The sequence below is a fragment of the Typopeltis vanoorti genome, chromosome 4, assembly GCF_054136105.1.
Source record: "Typopeltis vanoorti isolate ZY-2024b chromosome 4, IOZ_Tvanoo_1.0, whole genome shotgun sequence".
NCBI classification, from domain to species: domain Eukaryota; kingdom Metazoa; phylum Arthropoda; class Arachnida; order Uropygi; family Thelyphonidae; genus Typopeltis; species Typopeltis vanoorti.
In genome coordinates, this window is record NC_143552.1 from 155,920,961 (window position 1) to 155,944,117 (window position 23,157).

At 35.2% G+C, this 23,157-nt stretch overlaps 1 protein-coding gene across 5 annotated transcripts in view; it reads right to left on the reverse strand.

Annotated features, from left to right (window-relative positions):
• Positions 1 to 23,157, reverse strand: part of LOC150107782 (eukaryotic translation initiation factor 4 gamma 3-like) — a 949,069-nt gene that overhangs the window by 146,718 nt on the left and 779,194 nt on the right. For all 5 annotated transcript variants that reach the window (XM_090392049.1, XM_090392050.1, XM_090392046.1 and 2 more), the window contains exons 22-23: positions 12,882 to 13,012; positions 2,870 to 2,932 (exon numbers count right to left, since the gene is read on the reverse strand). In XM_090392049.1, the coding sequence (XP_090248175.1) occupies positions 2,870 to 2,932; positions 12,882 to 13,012 (194 nt within the window). The remainder of the gene's footprint in view (positions 1 to 2,869; positions 2,933 to 12,881; positions 13,013 to 23,157) is intronic.

The following is a 23,157-nucleotide window of genomic DNA, read 5'->3' on the forward strand; positions in this document are numbered from 1 at the left end:
TACTACATTTTTTAATTAGACATTTCCTGGACATTGGAGCTTTATAAAAGACTGTGTCGATTTAGATTATTTGAAACAGTGTATCACTGCAGAAGTTGCTCTAATAATTCTTCGGATACTGGAAAAGGCTTGGCAAGAGCTCGAATATTCATTTTGACATCTGTTGAGCTAAAAAAGTACCCACATTGAACTTTAATAAACCTTCATAAAAACTTGGTGTGTTATTCTGTATAATAGCAAAAAATTATTTTAATAAACTAGCATTACTTGGTAATACCTCTACCAACATGTATGAATGACGATTCTTCCAACAGGATTAGAAAGAAGATAATCAAATTACTGAAAACAGTTTTTAGTCAGAAGAATAGCGAAAAAACTCATTTCAAATTATCTATTCCCTCCTGTATTCAGCTTATGTACAACACATAAAGTTGGCATCTTAATGCATTCCTAGCTGATACTAGAAACAGCCAAGCATACTTCAAACCTACAGTACAATATGTCATTTCTTCAATTTCCTAAGGATTATAGTGTTCCTTCATTTCAAAGTCTTCATGAATGAACTGTGTATGCTGTTATATCTTCTTCTTTCTTTGTCTTCTGTGTGGCGTCACTTTCTTGTAAATCCTTGTCGTACCAAATAAGCCTGAAATCTCTAACCCATCTCTCTGGGGTTGCTTCTCTATTCGGAACTCTGACAAAATTTATTTATTTTACCTGCGCCAGCCAGAGTCCTAGTACAGAAGAGTTCTTGTACAAAGAAACCTTCCCAGAGTTTAAGTATTACCTAATCTTATTAAGGTATTAAGTGCCTATAGAAACTTCAACATTGCAGTCATGGCCTAAACTTTCTTTAATTTCCCCTTATTCACAGGTTCGAACTTTAGCAAGTGGTAATTTCAATCTCATGCTCAGACAGACTCAGACTTACATAGGAAAAACATGTTTATTAATTATCAGGATTACATACATTAAGCTTCCACACATCAAAGATATGTCATATGAAAATTCTAATTTACTAGCTAAACAATAAGGAACATTCTAATTATCAAAATACTCTAATCTCATATATCTAGGTTAAATAAGCACACATTCATCATAAAACACTAGTTCACATTCTAAATAAAACTTGCTAACAAAGATCAATTCACATTCAACTAAGTGTTGCATGCTCTCATGCTTTCAGACTACTAAATCAATATGACTAACACGTATATTCAAAGCTAATCAAGATCAATACTAAAAACAGGTAAAGCAAGGCAGTGGTAATCAAACAGGCAAGTTATTTATACACTCTCATGATTCATCTAAATCACAAACATGACTCCCGATATCAAATTAAGATAGTGCTACTAACGACCCATACACGTTAACTAGGGTTTAGACAATCTAAGAACGTAGATTAACAGTCCAATTCAATCAACTTAACACATGAAACTGTCTCTAAATTCTCACTATCTTCTTTTCTAATATCTGTCCATTTATTTACATTCATCACTAATAGATAATACAAAAAATGAAGATTTTGTACGTTACCACCTTGTCAGACGATTTCTCGATCCTTCCGTCTGTTCTTTGTTATGGATTGTTCCATTTTACGGTGATCTGCCGCAAAGTGGAGTCACATGCTCGTCCCGATTTTTTTCCTTGTTTCCTCTGGGCTTACGAACTTAGAACCATACCGATGGCCGAAACTCGAAACAATGCAGTCATCTCGTGCTCAACTTCTTCGATTCGCACCACTCAGCAACTAGAAACACACTGCCGCCATGCCATCTTATCGGATATCAGCCATGCTGACCCGCCTCGGAACTACGAACAATAAGCTCTCTGCCGCCCTGCCGTCTTATCAGATATCAGCCATGCTGACCCGCTTTGGAAATACAAACCATCAACTCGCTGCTGCCATGCCGTCTTATCAGATATCGGCCGTGCTGACCCGCTTCGGAACTATGAACAATAAACTCGCTGCTGCCCTCCCATCTTATCAGATATCAGCTGTGCGCTGACGCACTTCGGAACTACGAGCCTGTAACCCACATGGGGGGGGGGGGGACCACATGCGACCAGGGAACACCACAGGAACCAAAACCAGAAACGTAGAAGGAACTAAGAGAGAGCCTCCAGCCACGTGAGTTCGTTTTTAAACTCTTTTATAGCACCCTCTTCCGTACTCTACTCCAAGCTTGTCTATGATGCTTTCCAATTGGCTGTCACCTCCTCGCTGAACGAGGATCGCTCTCTTCAGGGAATGCGAAATTCAAGCACCTTCCACTAATGCCTACTCATCGTTCGTTACGTCATCTTTGGTGGTCACACAGTAACCTTTGTACTTTCGTTCACACGAAAATACGCAATTTTATACATGGCATAGTTTAATATTGGTGCTTTTGAAAGTTTAAGATTTCCATCTATTTTAGACAATACTTTAAACATAGTATAATCTAATACTTATTTCCTTCTTCAATTTCATTTTAATTCCCTTCTTAAGCAAAGTTAACATCTGCATTTTTACATATTATGTCTGTTTTGCCAAGAATACAAGTGTGCTTTTGCTTGATATGGTTGTTCTTGTTAAATCTTGAATGGAGCAGTTCTATTCATGATAGAACTATCATTCAAGATCTAACAATGCATTCAGATGCCATACCAACTATTTGGAAGAATCTTCATAATTTATGCAAGATGCTTATCATCTGGGAATAGATATCACCAAGCGACTATCTAGAGACAAAAACTCATGACTTCCATCACAGGACAATAGAATTTCTGGCTTTTCTTTCAACAACTTAAATTAATATTCTCATTAAAGTTGCAGATTATCATAAAGATCAACATAAAAGAATATTGTAAATTAAATGAAATATACCTCTGGGATGAAGGCTTTGTTTCAAAAGCTGGAAGACCTTGTTCTGAGGAAAGAGGAGAAAATCTGCAAGAAAATTTATTAACATTTTTTACTTGGAAAAGTTAGATTTTATTTGTAAATTTGTGCATTTTATCAAAGTATAACTGTGTTCATTCTACAAGAAAACTTCATGAAAGGGAATGGATATTAAATTAACTGTAATATAGATATTAATCTGTAATGTGGAATGAGTGGACCATGCTGCTGCCATCCAAGCAGCATACTGCGATTTAAAATCCAGCACTATAGAATGGATGTTTTTAGATGATAGATAATTTCTGTAATCAAGTGCAAGACCACCACAATGCTTTTCTGGATATCCAAAAGAGCTTCAAGACTGAGTTAGCTTATGACTTTTTAGATAGTCATCTGACTGAAGATGTGTTTGACAGTAACAAAAATTCTGATGATGACAACACTACTAATAAGCATGCAATTTTCCATAATGCTTCACTATTTGCCAGCTATGAAAGTAATGGTGTTTTGGGCACAAACACAAGAAAATGAGGATCAATTACAAAAAAAGAGTAAATTTGTGGGAAAATAACTTCAGTTTAGTGCAAGTAATTCCATGCCCCCCCACCCCACCATGATGAAACACCCATTACTGTCAATTTTTCTAAAAAATTGAGATGTAAGAGGAAAAATTCATGGTAAAATATTATTACCAGAATCACTTACATTTAATTTAAATGTAAAAATTTCAGCTAAGTTTCATAGCCATTGTGAATACAATTATAGGAAAACACAAAACAGAGAACAACAATTCAACTGAAAGCATGATATTATGTGCACGACTGAAGGAAAATAGCTCCCTGTGTAGTAATAGATATCCAAAATAAATTGCAATAAAATATTAGTTAAAAAATTATTTTTCATTTATAAATAAAACATTAATTACAAATTAAGGAACACATGAATGGTGAGTATTAGTCAGCATAACTTCCCAAAACTGAGAAAGTTTTAGGCAACTGTTTTTGTTAGGGTTTGGGTTGTGAATGTGAGCTTCACAGCTTTCCTTGTACAGCAATCCCCCGATTAGTGTGCCTAATGCGTTCTTTAAAACAGGTGCATTAATTGAAAATGAACTAATCGAATATAATAACCTATGGGAAAATGTATAATTCGTTCCTCAGATTTCTTTTTTGACCCTTAATTTTTTTTTTATATAAAAGAATTAGGGTATGTCTCATGGTCTAGTTAAAGGAAAACCATGAAGCTGAAAGACAATAAAACATATTTAGAATATAAATTTATTATTCTGCTTCTTAACAAAGAATTGGGCTAACGTAGTTTGGCGAGCATTTTGTTTCTTTTTTTCATACAACCGACGGTATGTCGCTATTGCCTCTTCTGCAAATTTTACTGGTTCTCTCTTCATCAGGGTCAGCCTCTAAGCATTGCTGCTTAAAAACTTCGATTGTATGAAAAATATTTTCAAATGGTTTCTGTGAAATCTCTTTTGGCTGACTATCAGTGGTTAAATTTTCTTCATATTCTTTGGGATTTTCCCGCTGTGCATCTAAATTTAGCAGGTCAGAATCACACAATTCTTCAAATGAGATTTAATTAACTCTGACATTATCATTGAAGGGGAGAAAGAACTGAAGGACGTACGAATTGGTTGCCAACACGTGAAATCACGTGCTTTATAGATAAAATTTCCCAACTGTTATACAAGCAAAATAGTTACCACTTTAAAAGCTACAATGATCATAAAAGAGAAGTTAATTTTCAGACGTGTAATAATAAACACCTCATCCCAGAAGACGGATTGATTACCCTATTATCGGAATGGATTCTCCTTTTTGTGACATGCGCAAAGTGTCGAAGGGTCTCGAATCTGTGGGCGTACTATAGCAGGTGACATAAATTTTGGCAATAAAAATTTGGAACATAGTATACATAGTGTACATGGAAGTAGTGTAGTATGCCATTAAAAATAACTTTGTAAAATGTTTTAAATCGGCAACTAAATTATTTCATTCTGGTGAGGGATTTTTTTTTTAAATAGTTAGCCATAAAAATGTATAGATAGAAAATTTTTAAAATCTGTAACATTTATTTTTAAGATGTATATAGGTGTACTAATCGAATTTGGGTAACAAAAAAAAAAAAAACGCACTAATATTCTTCTCTTCTGTCTAAGACGGGTTGAGTCTTCTCTTGAGCAGAATCTTCCAGTCTTCTCTATTCCTTGCTGTTCGAAAAAGTTCCTTATATGTTCTGCATCCCGAGATGTTCTTTATTAATTTCAGCCAGGTAATTCTTGGTCTTTCGGGTCTTCTTTTTTCAGTTGGAAAAGTATTGATTAGGACGTTAGGAAGTCTATCTGTGTCCATGTGTACAGTGTGTCCAAACCATCTCAGTTGTTGTTTTCTAATTTTTTCTATTATTGTCTTTTTATACAATAGTTCTTGTCTGATTGTGATGTTTGTTTTCTTTTCTATCCAACTTGTTCTATTTATTTTTCTTAAGCATTTCATTTCAAATGCCAGCAGTTTTTTCTTCTCTCTTTTTTTTTTTTTTTTTTTAACTGTCCACGCTTCTGCTCCATAGAAGACTGTTGGTATAATTATTGCTTCATAAAATTTGATTTTGGCTTGCTTAGATATCTTGTTTATTTTCCAGATTTTCTGTAATTTGCCCATGGTGGTCCATCCTATCGCTATTCTGTGTTTGATTGTTTTGAGTTCATCTATTGTTTCTATTAGTTTTGATCCAAGGTATGTGAAGTTGTCTACTTGTTCTATTTGTTCTCCGTTTAGGGTGGCTGAGATGGTAGTTCCGTTCCTCCCTATTTTCATCACTTTTGTCTTTTGTATATTTATTGTCATGTCATATGTTTTACAGGTTTCGTTTAGCTTGATGATCAACTTTTGTAGTTCATTTGGGGTTCTTGCAAGAAGGACGAGATCATCTGCACATTTGATATTATTTATGTTTAAACCATTAACATTGGTTCCAGGTTCATTGTCTATTGCCTTCTTTACAACTTCTTCTAGATATATGTTGAATAGGCACGGGGATAATGGGCATCCTTGCATTACTCCTTTTTTGGATCTCTATGGGTTCTGTTGTGAGTGTGTCCTTTTTAATTATTGCATTTGTCTATGAGTAATATTTTATCAGAAACTGTATTATATATTTGTCTATTGCTTTTTCTAGTAGAATTTTAAGGATTTCTCTGTTGATGTTATCGAAAGCTTGTTTAGTCCACAAAACAACAATATCTTTCTTTGTGGTCTTCCCAGCTGAGCTCTGCTAGTTGGTGCAATGTGAAAATTTGATCTATTATGGAATAGTTTCCTCAGAAACCAGCTTGTTCTATGCCTATCATTTGGGATCTCTCCTGTTTGTAGTATTTTATTGAATAGGGTTGTTAAATATTCTATTGATATGCTGCCTCCATATGACCACAGTTCAGTAGGGATAGTATCAATGCCTTGTGCTTTATTGTTTTTCATCTGTTTTACTGCGTATCTAACTTCTTGTAAAATTTCTGGGTGATCATTATTTTCTTCTATTGTTGGCATTGTAGTTTTGTTTCCTTGGTGGAAGATAGTCTTAAAATGGTTTGACCAGATTTTTCTTATATATTCAATATTCCCGGTTTCAGTCATCTTGTTGTTTATCATTGTAACTGCTTTTGCTGAGAATTCCTTTGTAATTTCCCTTACAGTATCATGGAAGACTTTTAGGTTGTTTTGTTGGTATGCTTCTTGGCATTTCTTATCTTTTTCTTCTAACCATTTTTCTTCGACTTTTTTGCATAGGTTATCAACTTTATTTTTTAGTGCTCTGTATTTTTCTCTATTCTCTTCATTGTTTTGTTGGTTTACAAGTATCTTGCCCTCTCTTTTCTCTTCTATGGTAGCTATGATTTCTTGGGTTATCCACTGTTTGTTTATTTTAGGTTTGGAACCTAGAGTGTCTTTTGCAATTGATAACACTGTTTCTTTTCCTTCTTCCCAGTATTTTCCGCTGTTCTGGAAGGCTTTAATTTCAAGCACTTCTGTTCTAAAAATCGACTTCTGCTTGAGCTATCTTTTAGTTTTGATAGGTTGATGTTTTCTTCTTTTCTGATATTGTTTTTCCTGTTGAATTTTATCTTCACTTTGGCAGTTAATATTTCGTGGTCAGTGTCAAAAGCAAAACTTCTTAATGTTCGTATATTATTTACTGATCTTTTCCATTGTTTGTTTATGATGATATCCATGTATATTTATTATTAGGGCGTTGATAGAACAATGTGTTTGTAATCATTAGATCGTTTGCTTTACAGAAGTGGAGTAATTGTTCTCCTCTGTCATTAAGCTCTGCGTATCCAAATTTCTTCATCACATCTTTTTTTGTCTGCTGTGAACTGTCCTATTTTAGCATTAAAATCTGCCATCACTATCATGAGGTTTCGATTTTTGGGATTATCTATTTCCTGTTGTAGTTCTTCATAGAAATTTTCTATTTCTTCCTCTGAATGGTTACTGTCTGGTGCATATATTTGGATTATTTTAATTGTTTGACCTTTTTCTTTTGCTTGAAGTTTGGCTGTGATTATTCTAGGAGACACTGGGTTTATTTCAATTACCGAGTGTGTAATGCATGGTTTATGTATAGCTATGTAAGGAAGGATAATGTATGGCTTGCATACATTATCCTTATGTATTGGCAAACACAAGGATTTGTAGTTTTTTTCCATCTATGCTTATTCCTCTGTTTAGGTCTATTTTTCTCAGAATATATTTTGAAGTGTTGGTAAATAGATTTGGAGGGATACTACCTTTGATAATAACTTTGATCTTCAGTTATTATGTTACTTTTATCATCATTTATTTGATTATTTGAATATGGGAAATATATGACTTCTTCATTACTACAATCTTGATATTTCTTCTGGGCCTGGCTACCACTGATGAGACATCAATAAAGGTCGAAACTAGTCAGATTAGTGGCCCTTCCCATTATGCATAAACTTATATACATCTGAAAGGGCATGTGTGCACTGCATCACTGATGGTCCCATCAGTTTCCTTACTAAGGAAACTGATGTGAAGTCCTTAGCCTAGTTGCGAAGATACCTTACGCACAAACATTGTTTGCTTACACTTGGATAAAGGATTAAACCAAGAATATAATTTCTTGGTATCTTTAAGGTATAGTATACCCAAATGAAAAACTTTCAACAAAATAGAGGTAGATCTATTAGAAGAGCAGTTCGGTTTTAGAAGAAGGTAACTAATTGTTGATTTGATTTTTGCTGTAAGAGAAATAATGATGGAAAGGAATTTGGTAAAGTCTATTTATTGACAAGCAAAAATTGTTTGTTTTCAGAAGCAGACAATATTCTGCATGCCAAAAGTGAGGGAGTGAAGCTCTACTGCAGCCACTGTACAACCTTTATACCTTCATATCTGAACATTTCTGGTCTCATATTATCCACTCTAACTATCTTTACCATTCATAACCACTGTTCTGTCACAGCTTGTTCTTTTACAATCTTACAAAGTATTATGGCAAACATCGAGAATAAGTCTTCAGCTATTATGTTACCTTTATTATATTTGATTCATTTTGCACTACTCTTTCCTCCATTTCTAAGTTTTTTTCAATAGCTTCCAGGACACCTTCCTGATATTTATGGTGTTTCACTACAATGCTTCTCTCTTACATTTTTCTCTGTATTCTCTCTCTCTCTCTCTGTATATTCTGACATTGGCTTGGAACTTTTGATATGCTTGCTTCTTTGAAGTTTAAAGAAGGAATTACAAATAAATAAATAATAATCTGTTTTTGGCATATGTAATTATGCTAATAGATATATTCAAATGAAACCAAAATTGAAATGAACTGACAAATTTTAACAGAAACCCTTAACACTAGAGGTATTTATTTCACTGTCAATGCAGGATTATTGATATTAGGTAAAATTATTTTGCTATATTTTGTAAATAAGCATGCACCAAATGGACCATATAGACATCTTGTGTGCATGCTAAATAACAAGTTTTATAAGATTCCATCCGAAATGGAATTATTGCAAAGAACCTCCTAGATGAGTCTTTGATTCCATGGGGTCTTGTGTAATAATAATATAGGTAACCCTTGTATAACGCGGTACTTACACAATGCAGTCTACAAATTGTAATAGCCCTTGTGGTTTGTCTACTTTATTCAAATAAAATCTATCCAGCCTGAGCTGGAATAACTTGTAAACAAATGGAGAGACAAAATAACTGCTACAGTTTTTTTTTTCATGTGAATCTCACCCATAAAAAGAAATAAGATCATAATCTTATCATAGATCTTAAAGTGTGTGAATAAATTCCATTACCTCCTGGAAATGTGTGTGATCTAAAAAACAAGAGTATGAGAGTAAATCTGCTTAACTCTGCTGCCATATTATAACAGTGGTGAGTTTGAAGAGGGCAATGATTGCAAATATGTCACAGCAGACTTTTGGACTGAATTCTTGGGTACTTTGAGAAAGATGAGAATGCAGAAGCAGATGAGTATGTTTGCAAGCACCAGTGATATGGGCAAGTGTTAGAACGTGAAAAAATGTGAATCTACACTCAATGGACAAAACATTAGAGATACCTAACAGCATGTCAGTCCTATTCTAGTGCAAATAAGAGCCTGTACTCTCTGAGGCATTGACTCTACCAGATGCCAGAGGTAATCCCAGCCATGCCTGTTGCAGCATTGTCCACAACTGCACCTTAGACAGTGGTCCCAGATACATGGATCTAATGTTGTTCTATGGCATTCTAGAGAGATTCAATTGGATTTAAATCCAGGGACCTTGGGGAGCCACTGGATGGTCCCAAACCAAGCCGAGTATTCCTTGATCTATGCCTGGGTGTGTTGCAGCCTGGTGGGGTGGTGCATTGGTACAGACCATTAGCTGCAGGATGCATGAAGGCGATGAAAGTGTGTAGGTGATCAGCCAGCACATTCTGGTAGTTCGCAGCATTTAAAGACCTCTTCAAACACACTAAGGGACCTAATGTGTCACACAGACTCCCCAAACCCTCAAAAAGCTACCATCACCTCCTTGAACAGAGCCGACCTAGCACAACGGGGCCTCATGCTGTTGATGCCACACCAGCAACCCTCCTGTCAGCTCGGTACAACTGATAATGGGACTCATCAGACCACATGACTCTGGTCTACTCTGCAGAGGTCCAGTTTTGATGCTCCTGACACCAAGAATAGTGGCAATGCCTGGTGACAAGCTGTTAAGAGTGGCGCACAATTAGGGCACTGGGTGATAGAATGACTATCTGTCTTGCGTCGATAATATGTCCATGATCATAGTTGCTAAGATGTGGATGACATTCATCAACAAAGTAGCATAATAAATGCATGCCAAGTGATTATTATGGGGGAATTCAACTATAAGTATAGACTGGAAGGAGGAAATATCTCATGGTGAGAAGAAAAATGGCATTTATTGACCTACTAACAGAGAATTACTTGAAACAGCAAGTGATACAGAGGACATAGAGTTTGAGAGTGCAGAATCTAGTTGCAGCAGCAGAGGATCTGTTTATAACCATGATAGTCAAATTGCCTCTGATTGGGGTGAGTGAATAATGCATTCTTGATTTGGGAGATTGCCTAACATAGAAATTTCAGTTAATAAGGGTTATATGTGGGCAAATGATCATGACAAGCTTAGAAGGCAGCTCAAATAAGGTGCTACAGCATAAGAATCTAAGGGGAATGATGTTAACACTATACGGAACATGGTTAAAAGAGATGCACTGAAGGGAGAAATATCAGACTATACATGGAAAGTCAAGAAGACAGATCAGGTAGGCATCAGATGGATGAGTAGTATCATTAAGCAGGAGGGATGGAGGAGAATGAAGTACAAAGCACAGGCAAGAAGGGTGACCAACATGGTAAGTATGAAAAATCAGGTGAGAGAAAATTAGCTATGTAGACTAGAGGAAATGAGTTCTTTCATAGTAAGAAAAAAGAAGAATGACTGTGGAAGGATAAATTTAAAGGATGCTAAAGGTGGGAGGTGAAAGAAATGTGTAACCGAGACTCTTGAACTGAAACTACTTAGGATATTGCAGAAGATCACTGATAATACATACATACGGAGCAGGATACAGATGGCAAGTGACTAGGGGTGTGACACAGGACTCTATGTTTGAACCACTGCTATAGGAAATGATTGGAAGGGAAATACTGAGTTGTTTGTTTGAGTAGTGTAATAGTTATACTGAAGAAAATGTAAAGGGCCTGTGGGATGATTTAAATAGCATCTCAGTATGAGTAAAAGATGTGTCAGTTTAATGTGGAAATATTTGGGAGTGTTGCAGACGAGTCAAAATTCAGAGGGCATATGCAAAGATAGCCTAGTGGCATGCATACAGGATTAGTTGGTTATTGAAGAACACACTAATACGAGGAGATAAGGCTTTGATGCAGCCATATCTGGAATGCAGGTCTAGTCACTTGGATTCTTGGGAATGACAAAACAGTGAAGAGATCCAGAGGCAAGTGACCAATATGTTGAGTGGTCTATGGAATACTTGTTGTGAGGACAGATCGAAACTGTGTGTGCTACAAAAGTTCACTGATAGGCAGAAAAGAGGGTATATGATGGAAACGTTTGTGATAAAAGAATTTTATAAGACCGATACAGAAGAAATTTTCCAGCAGCTGTTAAGAGTGTGTGTGTGTGGGGGGGGAAACAAAAGAGATCATCTGAAAATTAGGTAAGAATGTATGGTTAGTAAGGCCCCAAGGATCAGATTTTTCATCTGGATAGCGGCAAATGAGTGAAATGTGTTGTAAGTCCTTTGTCAGTAAATGAAAGATATTTCAGGTATAGCATATATGTTCTTGATCTCCCATGATGATTCTCTTTGGGTAAAGTAGCTAGTTTTCTCTAACCTATATCTGATGATATTTTAAAGAAAACAGCCAGCACCAGTTATGTTACTGCCTTGCCATGTATAACAGACTTTTTGTTCCTTGAATTGTTTATTTCAGCTCTCGCAAAATTCATAGTTTGCTTTATTCATTTTCTTGTTATAAGATTTATACATGTTTTTTTAGCTATGTGTTAAGTATTTCTATGCTCAGTTATCAGTCCTTCATGTTCAACTTTAAATTACATACCATTTCAACTAGATAGAGTTGAAATGGTATATAAATCCTGTACAAAGTTCTATTGCCATTTCTACCTTCAACAAAATACCCACAGGTTATGGTAAATTAATAATCCTTCCTTTGTAAAACAAACCTGATTTAATTAAAATCTCTTTAACCTAGTTCTGATAAATGAAATGCTCCATCACCAAAATAGATTTGCTTTTTAGTCAAATACTATGATTATATTTCCCAACAATCTTCATACAAAATGAGAACGTCAAATGAGAAAACATCAAGGGCTTGATTATTAAAAGGTGCTATGATTATTCCTTCTTTTTCTTCAGATAGCTAGATAAAATGCAGTTTGCAATACCTAACTTGGCATGCAAATTACATTTGCATTGAAAAACTGATGGGAATGATCTTCTTGAAAGCAGGCATTTCTGAGTGCTTTCTCACTTTTTTAATGTTTTTTTTAAGAGATTGAAAATACAAATACATAAATTATTTACCTCTACCAATTTCTTTGTCATGTTTTTATACTTCTGAATGTAAAGTGTACTACTATAATAAATAAAATAAAATGTGTAGAAATGATCTGGATAAAAAAAAAAAAAAAAAAAAAAAAAAAATCAGCATGCTTCATGATTGCAGTATCTTGCCTTTGAGGAAACATACACATGCAGCTAACTTGTACTCCATCATCATTCAGAAAAAATCTATTATGTACTAGTGTAAATTTCAATGGGTAATTAACAAGTATAAAAGTTTTTAATCACAATATCACATAAAGGTTCTAGTATTAAAAAAAATAATAATAAAATAAACCGAATCTCTTTTCTATAGGAGATTATCAAACCTGTTTGTGAGCATGGTTGACTTGTTTTCTGTTTCCTGTCCTGCAGTTTTGGTCCCTCCACTGCTACCACGTCCCCAGCTTGAAAATTCTCTGCTTCCTGGCTGAAGTTGGATATTATCCAGTTCAGTTGGCTATTGAAGAGAAACAGTATTAATTAGAAATTCAATGATTCAGAAAACAAGAGTTCAATCTTTCCCTTCAAAGATTTCATGTAACCAATTTAAACTGATAATGAGGATATACATAAAATGGAAAGTAATTCTATAATAAATAAAAGCAAAATCATTCAGGGCAGCAGAGTTCTTTTAAACCTTTGTATAGAAAAGAAAGAATCTACTTTATGCAACTGAATCCATTTAATACATAACCAAACAGTGTCTTCTTAGCAGTGATATTTGTGAGGGAATAACTGTCATATTTTTTAAGTAGGCAAGTAGGTTCTCTGTAAATAAACTTTTAATAATAATCACTGCAACAGGATTAAAAAAAAAAGCAATACCCTTCATAGTAGAGTAAAACAACATGAATTACTTGCCTAGGAAAGAATCTAGATTCAGATTGCAGGTGCTAGACTTTTTTCTCCTCTAGATTTGTGAACAATGCAGAATGCAGTTTTACAACTACATTCTGTCTGAATGTAGTTGTAAAACTACTGTATATTAAAACGGTGAATGAGCTAAAAGTTAATAGCAAAACAGTTCAGGCCTTCAATAAGCAGAATGGTGATCTTAAATTTTGTCAATGAAAATCTTCTATCACCACAAGATAGTAGGATTTGTACCCATAGCGTGATATAATACAAGTTTATTTTTGTGTTGAGTGTTGAATAATATAGTTACTACATCCTTTCTATGATAACTATTGCCGAAATATATCTTATATACACAGCCACACTAAGTATATGGATGTCCCATTCCAAAAAGGCTATACGAAATTATCACAAATGAGGAGAATATTAAGTTTGGCCACATGGCATCAGTTGATGGATGGAAAGGATAATGGTACAGCATGAAAAGAAATTAAAAAACTTAAATGATGAAATAGTAATATGTATCTAGAGTTTTATTATTATATGGGTATCTCAGTGTGTTAAGGCCAAGTGCTAGGAGAAACTCATGTTAGAGGCACAATGGAGTGAAAGAGCACTAAGAAAGGATTAAAAATGTTATTTAATTTTACTAATATTTCATCTCAGTCAGTGAGACATCATCAGGGATTACAATGTAAGATAGTAATACGCACATGCACGTACACACACACACACACAACTAAGTAAAACACATGAACAAAAGACTGAGTGTTAACCAGGTGGGGCACCCTGTGGGAACCTGTTGGCAGCCTAGGATATAAACTGAGATCATGAATTATTAGTGTTTCCAATATTTTAGGAATTTAATGCAACCAAATTTGTTTAGAGGTTGATTTTTGAGTCGTGGAATCTCAAGCTACTCTCACAAACCAACCTAGTCCAAATAAATATGATTACATTAAACTTCCCAAAATATGAGGGGAAAAATCCTTAAACACATCCCAACTCAACATCATCAGAGTTCAAGATCGGCACTATCAACATAAGAAGCCTGAATGGCAAAGAAATGAAACTAGCAGAAAGAATTGCATAAGTACCAGATCGACATAATAGGGGTGACTGAAACAAAAAATGACAAAAACTAGTGAAATCTTTCTAAGTAATAAATACAAAATGTTATATTCAGGCAATACAAGGAGTAGCTACTGAAACAAAAAAAGACAAAAACTAGTGAAATCTTTCTAAGTAATAAATACAAAATGTTATATTCAGGCAATACAAAGAGTAGCTATAGGATTAAACACTAAATACAAGGCTAATGTTGAATGCAGGCAATATCAAGTAGAGTGATGTGGGCAAATATCAGAATGGGGAACTGGACAATGAGACTTATTTGTACCTATGGTCCCACAGAAGATTCTACTAAAGTAGAAGTGGAGGAAATTTTTTGTTTGACACTTTAGAGAAAGCAACTGGCACAAGGAAAAAGGAAAAGTTGGCTCTTGTTGGGTATCTAAACAAAAGAGTGGGAAATGATTGTCAGGCATAGAAAAATATTTCAGGAAAATTTGGAGAAAAGAGCAAAGCTAATAATGATGACAAATACCTGCTGGATTTCTGCTCAGAACATGGACTGATTATTACTAACAACAATGTTCCAACACAAAAATGTGCACAAATTCACATGGAGAGAGACAAGGAATTAGAAAAGTCTCATTGACTATGTCACTGTTGATAATGATGTTTTCCCACTGGTGTAGGGCACTAGAGTGTACAGGGGATTTAAAATTGGAAGTGATCGCCATTTAGTCATTAGCAGGATAAAATTGAAATTCATATTGAAAAGAATAACATGTAAGAAAGCTTTAAATTGGACAAAAGTTGAGCAGGTCTCAGATAAGAATTGTACACTAAAATACACAAACATGATTGAAAAAAAAAATGAAAGAGTTTGGGAAAAGGAACCAAACCTTGGAGATTCAGTGGCAAGCCTTGAAGAAAACTCTGATTTATTCAGCCAGAGAGACATGTGGTGAGGTTGTCTGCAAGGATAGAAAAATCAGAACTCCATGATGGACACAGGAAGTTAAAGAGGCAATGAAGGAAAAGAAGAAAGCATACTGAAAAGTTCCTGGCAAATAAGTCAGCTTGTGCTCTTAAAGATTACAGAGACAAAATGTAAGAAAGCTAAACACTGTGTAAAAAAAAACTAGCTGAACAAAAGTAATGGAAAGACTTTGGTAAGAACTTATAAAATAAATATGAAGAAGGTGGCAAAATCATCTAGAAGTTGTTGGGAAAAAAAAGAGAAAAAAAAAGGCCAGAAATGGAGGAAAGAGTGCTGTAAAAGGAAAATTATAGATGATATAAAGGTGACATTAAAACTGGAGAAAAAGATATCCTTGATGTATGGAGTCATTACTTCAAAAAATTGCTAAATGAAACAAGCAGTGACAGGTAAGAAACACTCGACAAGCATGCAGTCGAGAATGAATATCCATACTTGAAGTAGAAAAAGCCATTAAAAGCCTGAAATGTGGAAAGGCAGCAGGAGTAGATGATATTCAACCAGAATATCTCAAGTATGAAGGTATGAAAGTCTTGCAGTGGTTGCACTGAATACTTCAGAAGGCCTGGACAAGGGAACGAATTCCAGATGATTGAGTAGAGTAGAGCTCTGATAGTACCCATATACATAAAAAAAGGAAATAAAACTGAATGGGAGAATTACATAGGTATTTCCCTACTGAGTGTTCCTGGTAAGATCTATGCAAGTATACTTGAGAAACGGTTGAGAAGGATTGTGGAAGGGAAGCTTGGTGAAGAACAAGCTGGATTCAGGCCAAATAGAGGCTGTCAGGATCAGATCTTCACTTTATGACAAATAGTTGAGAAAGTGGGAATATAACAAAGATCTGTATTTAAGTTTTGTAGACCTGGAAAAGGCATATGACAAAGTGCCAAGAGAAAATCTGTGCAAAACGCTACAGTTATATGGTGTGAATTGGGCATTATATCAAGCAATACTTAGTCTTTATTTGAGTTGTAGGTCATCAATTAGAAATGACGAAAGCAGAGGAAGATGGTATGATGTTAAATCTTGAATCAGAGAAGGATATACATTATTCCCTCGGTAGGTGCATTATCCCCCTCTAATGGAAACCCTAATACTTCAAGATTCCACTTTACATCCTAGGCTGTCAACAGGTGCCCTCTATGAGTACCTCATTAAGGGCACTAGTCTTTTGTCCATGTGTTCATACACTTAGTGTTGTGGTACCTTTGTGTGTGTTAGAAGTCTCATATCATAATTCCTGATGATGCCTCAGTGAAATATTAGAAGAATTAAATAACATTTTTAATCCTTTCTTAGTGCTGTTTCACTGCATCAAGCATATAACATGAGATAGGTATCTCCACTAAAGACTGATCATGGGCAATGCAAACTAACCTCTAAACACACATACAACATCTATCATAAATATTCTTAAACTCATTTACTGTCAGGGCAATCACAACTACCTCTGTTAATCCATTCCACTCATTCACCACTCTCCAAGCAAAAAATCTAGTCCATATTCCCTTACTAACCACACTCTTACACAACTCTCTGAGTTGACCCCTAGCCCCCCCCCCCCCCCAATTACATATTGAAAAATTTCTTGAATCAGTCATGTAGAACCCATTTAGTAACTCAGAAGTTTCTATCATGTCTCTCGCTTTCTGCCTATCAGCTACTTTACAACCAGTGGTGAGCTATAAGGAGCTCAGGAGAGACCTTTGTTAAATTTTTCTCAAATTTGCAAGCCCCTTGTTCTTCTTGTTTAATAATCTTGTAGAACTAGAAAATACCACCAGGGAATGCATACATGCTATTATAATTGCTACTTTAAATTCATATGGATTTTCTGATAACTATTTAAAAAATCATCTCATTGCATTTTGTTCTCATGGAGCTAGTGTAATATCAGGGGCAAATGCTGGTCTTGAAATTCACGCTTGCTCTTGTTACCATTCAGGGAGGGAGGGGGAGAGAGAGAGAGAGAGAGAGGTGTGATTGAAGTCTGATTAGCAGAATATGAATTACTGAGCATTTAAAACTATATATTTAGAAATTTATGTATATTTAATCATACAAATACAACATTTATTTTACAAATGATATTCTATCTTTTTCAATTTAGCTACTTGATTACAAATTCTACCCTACGGTTCTTCTTTATGAACTGGTCAATAACATCGTCATAAAAAGTTGGTTGTAACTTAATTTTCCCAAGCAACACGCACACTTATAAAGGCTGGCTGAAGCTCACTGGCTAGAGCTACTTTGACTGCATATGGCCTGTGTTTAAGACGACGTGAAGGGAGCAGAAATGGCTATGTGCGCGCATGAAATTACAGTGCTGTAGTGAGGACCTGAAAGCTCCTACAACCAAGCAAGCCAAGGTAGCTTTGACTAGACGAGCAAGCAAGCATCGGCCTTCGATACACAATGCAAAGCCCAATTATTGCCGTGCATGCTTAAGACGTCTTCTGTCTACAAAAATAAAAGCCTAAATGGAATGCTTATAAATGCATGCATTTATTAACAAATAAATATTACTTCTTTCTCAATTAATGAGCTTGCGCAGCAAGCATGGAGAATTCGCCCCTGTGTAATATTAGGAAACAAATGAGGTGTTGCAATCAAACTTCTACAAAAAATTTTCTAACATTGGGATTTGGCATTACGTAGCTCATCGTTTACACTTAGCATTAGACGATTCGATAAAAAAACATTAAAGAAATAAATCATTTTGAAATATTTATGGATAAATTATATGCTTTTTATCATCAATCATCAAAAAATCAAGAGAATTAAATACAATTGCAAAAGACCTTGGTATCGAAATTTTAAAGATTGGCCATGTGTTTGGACCATGATGGGCAGCTTGCAGTTTACAAACGGCTCTTTCTTTGTGGAGAAATTACCCAACTTTATACAAGGATTTTGCACCGAACGATAAATAAGGGCTTTTTAAACCAACTTCTCAATTTGGAATTTTTAAAAGATCTAGCATTAATGATTGATATCCTACAGGAATTATCATTTCTGTAGGATTTCCCCCCACTTTTTTTTTTTGCTCGACGATGCGAGCCCTTTGTTAAAATTTCCATAGCTCACCACTGTTTACAACCCACACATCTTCAATCTATTTCTCACAGGGAGCATTCCCAGTAACCAACATGGTGACCAGTACAGACCGACCACCAGCTTGGTTACTCATCTCTGGATCCTCTCTACCACCTCCTGATCTCACAGAAAAAACCAAAGTAACCAAATTTGTGCACAATAGTCAAGATGTGGTCATCATTAAGAGAAACCTCCAGGGAGTCAGAGCCACATCAAGGGAGGCCACATACTACATGCAGCAGCTATCATACTTGTTTTTGAATTCATTCACATACAACATAAAATGGCAATCCATTCCAACTACAAACCCCTCTATGAGAGAAAATTCTAGTTATTAACCCCTTCATAGTGGAATTTATTTTCAGCTTCCAAGGATAATTATCTTTTCTCCATCTTCCATAAAATAAAACAATTCCATCAACTGAAATCCTGTATAACCTTTCAAAAGTCTGTAAGTCTCAATCATGTCACCCCTCTTTCTCCCATTTTTGAATTCAGTGTCTGCTAGTGTCTGTAGTCTATAAATTCTCAATCTGTCTTAATAATCTATATTCCACAATCTTGATATCATTTTTCACACTCTCTCCACTGAATCATGTAAAGGGGTACAATGATATCCTTACACGTCAAAGTTCATTTCAGCATTGCAATTATCTTTTGAGTTGAATTTGCAATCTTTGCTACATGGCCCCTGAACCTCAACTTCCTATCTACTAGCATAATCCTGCCAATATGATATGATATTGGATATCTAATCACGGCAAAGTACATGACATTACATTTACTGACAATGAATTCACATCCATTTTCTGAAGTCCACAATTCCAGCCTATTCAAATCATTCTACAGGTACTGCATATCGGAAGTATTCTTGATTATCTTACCTATCTTTGCATCATCAGCAAATAGCTGTATGTCATCTGACAAATCCTTCCCAATGTCATGAATGTACAAATTGAATAACAGTGAACTAAGGAGCGATCCTTGTGGTACACCAATGGTTACCTTAAATCTTGTAGACTCCCATATACCACCTTTTGATATGTCAGTCAGTCATCCTCCCTCTTATCAATGCTAATATTTTATAATCCAAATCCATATTCTCCCAATTTATACAACAGTCTTCCACGCAATTCTGACAAAAGCCATAGCAAAATCCAAAAGTATCATGGTGCATCCATTCCATTTGTCTAGCTCAATGGTAACATTACAGAATGTGAGCAGCTTGTTAAAACATGATCTTCCCTTAGAAACCAATGGTGTTCATTACAAAGTAGAGATACGCTGTCAACCAATTTCTGAATGCAAGCCCTAACCAACTTTTCCATAATTTCACCACTACTTCTGAGATACTGATTGATCAATAGTTAGATACGTTGGTGTTTGACCACCCTTGTACAATGGGATTACCATACATTCTTTCCACTCCTGTGGAATCTTCCATGTTCTGAGACTCAAATTATATAGACTTGTCAAAGGAATAGCCAATTCAGATGAACACTTTTAGCACCCGTGCTGATATCCCATCAGTCCCTATTGCTGGATTCTTATTCAGTTTGTGCAACATCTCTAATACCTCCTCCTCATACACCTGAGTTTCTTCATTCAGTGAAGAGGTAACACTGAACTCAATGTTGCATACACCAGATTGATAGCTTTCAGCAAAATGGGCACTCAGTTCAACAACCTCTTCTGCATCTGTTACCCTCACACCATCTGCATGCAGAAGAGTTATTCTTTCATATTCATTCTTTCTTTTACTTGCAGAATATTGCTAGAATTCTTTGGGGTTGTCTTTAGCTTGCAGGGCCAGTTTTTTTTTTTCCCCCCCATATTTAGACATAGCTTTCCACAAAACATTTGTAACTCTTCTGGCCTGCTGCTTATAATTATTCTAACTGACATCATCCTTATGCACACAGTATTCCTTCCATCATCCGTTTCTTACAAATCTCTTGCTTGATAAGATTACACATCCATTTGACTCCTACCTGATTTATTCTTCACACTATTGGGACACAATTCTGATATTGCATCGTTTAAGTATTTTTTAAATGTTTCACAAGCACTGTTGATATTCTTCCCATTCTGTCACCAATCAGAGGCAAAATAGTTCCACCTGTAAATGAAACATCCTCTGGCACTATAATCAAATCTAACACTCTTTGGCCTGAGTTCTTTCTGTCACATGCTGCTTGAGGAAGTCTCGCAACAGCTCAATAAATTCAGTTTCAATTTTCTCATGAGATTTTACTGCTACCCAATCAACATTTGGATAATTAGTCCCCCCCCCCATTATGATTACTCTTTTTGTACCCATCATCTTTATTTGGTGATGCATTTTTTCATCACTAGCAACTGATCCATCAGGTCTGTAACAATACTCCACTATGTAATGATCCACCTCAACTCACTGCCAAATGAAAAATTGTTACTAGTATTACAATTATAGGTCTCAATACTAACTGGATTCAAGTCATCCGATATCATTAGCACCATGCCCCCTTCTCTCTTATCCTATCTATTCCTTCTTAAAAATATTCTACCCATTATACTTGATACCAGTTCCTATGTGCGATTCTGATAGCCAAGTCTCACTAATGCCTACAATGTGAGGTCCCCAACATACTGACCAAGGCAACAAACTATACCCCTTTGTTTCTGATGCTCTAAGCATTTGTATACTCTTATCTGTAGTCTGCATGACACAGGTGGACAACTTGCATATCTCTATTCTTCCCTTATATATGTAGACATCTTTGCACTCATTTACTGAGTCCAAACTGGATGATTCCAAGGTTTAAATCGTTCTCTCCTTGCAATCGTTTCCATGATAATTCCCATTCCTGTCATTAACACTGTTACCTAACATGGTTGCTCTTACACTCATATTCTCACCACTCCTCACATTGTAATTTAGTTTCCCTGACTCCGTTAGGTATTATACCAGTTATTAATTTTTCAAGACTCATTATACCAAATGCATTCAAGTGTAGGCCTCCCTGATTATACAAATCCAATCTTCCCTGAAACTCAATGCACACATTCAAAAACTCGCATCCATTCCTTCTAGACAGTCTAGGGATTGAATCATTTGCCATACACTTCTTAATTCATTTTTATCATTTTGAGTTACCATACATGATTTTCACTCTCTCATGCTTTGCTTTTGCTTCTTCCAACAACTCTTTCATGTCTTCTCTCATACTGAACTTATCAATAGTTAAGTCATTAGTACTTACTACAATTAAGATTTTTTTATTTTTATTTTCTGTTTTTGAATTGCTCGTGCTATGTTTTTCATTTTGGCTCCAGGAAAACTCTGTTATCTGTCAAGACTCCAACATTATCAGATCTTATCTTTCTGTGCCTTAGAAGACAGAAATATAAGATCTGATAATGTTGGAATCTTGAGAAATAACAGATTGATTTGGAGGAAAATTGTTGATAGGCAGTTAGTAACGATGTATTTTTCATGTAGTGCTATCATAACGTGTCAGGAATATGATGATGATGAAAACTTGAAGTTATAACCCGCTCATGAGCAGCATGTTTTATCATAGTCACTAGACCAAATAATCTCCTTCTCTCTTATATAGTGAAACCTTTGAAGTATCCATAACTAAAAATTCACATGTATGCCACAGTGATTAACTTTTTAATACATAAATATTTCATCTTAAATATCATAGGACATCATCAGTATAGTTGTAAAACAACAATAAGAATTACATTTAAAAAAACATGAAGTCTACATGCTTAAATTGGAATCCCTCTATGTATACAGTAGCATGTTTAAGGATTAAAAACTATTGGGCTGTAATTAAATTAAATAAAATATAACTGATAAATTTATTTTATACAGTTGAGGATAACAATTTCCAAGACTTTTGGAATAGCGAGGCAGTCAGTGTAGTTCAGATTGGATCTGTGACATAAGGTTTCAGCACTTTCTTTATACAAACACTCATGTTTATATATGGATCTATGTAGTAGCCTGTTGTTTTATCATTGGATCCTGTCTTAGTGTTTTCAACTCCATGTTGTGCGAGACCAGATTTGTGAGGTTTGGAAAGATGGACGTGGTCTTCATGTTCAGAGATGTGTTTATTTACAGATCTTCATGTTTGTTAAGAGTAAGACAAATTACAATAACATGGTAGTTTGTATATGCCAGGTAGCATCATTGGTGAGAGTTTGTCTTTTGGAGAAGGTAGCAAGTTGTGAATTTGGTTGATGGATTTATAGGTAACAGCGAATTTGTATTTCTTCATAATTTTTGACAAACATTCAGAGATGCCTTTGATATATGGTATAGGAGTCCTATGGGCTTCTTCTTGTCTGGATTGATGAGTAAGGAGAGTGGCTAATGATTTTTTAGGTTGTTATTGGATTATATCCATTTAGTAATGCTGTATCTTTAATAATTTCCAATTCTTGTTTTAAAGATTCTTCAGAGGAATAAAATTTGTGTGCTTTGGATACCAAAGAATTTCATACAAGGATTATTAAATACTTAAGGCAACATGATGCCAAAATATTGGAAAGTATATATTAAAGTTCATCATCATCAT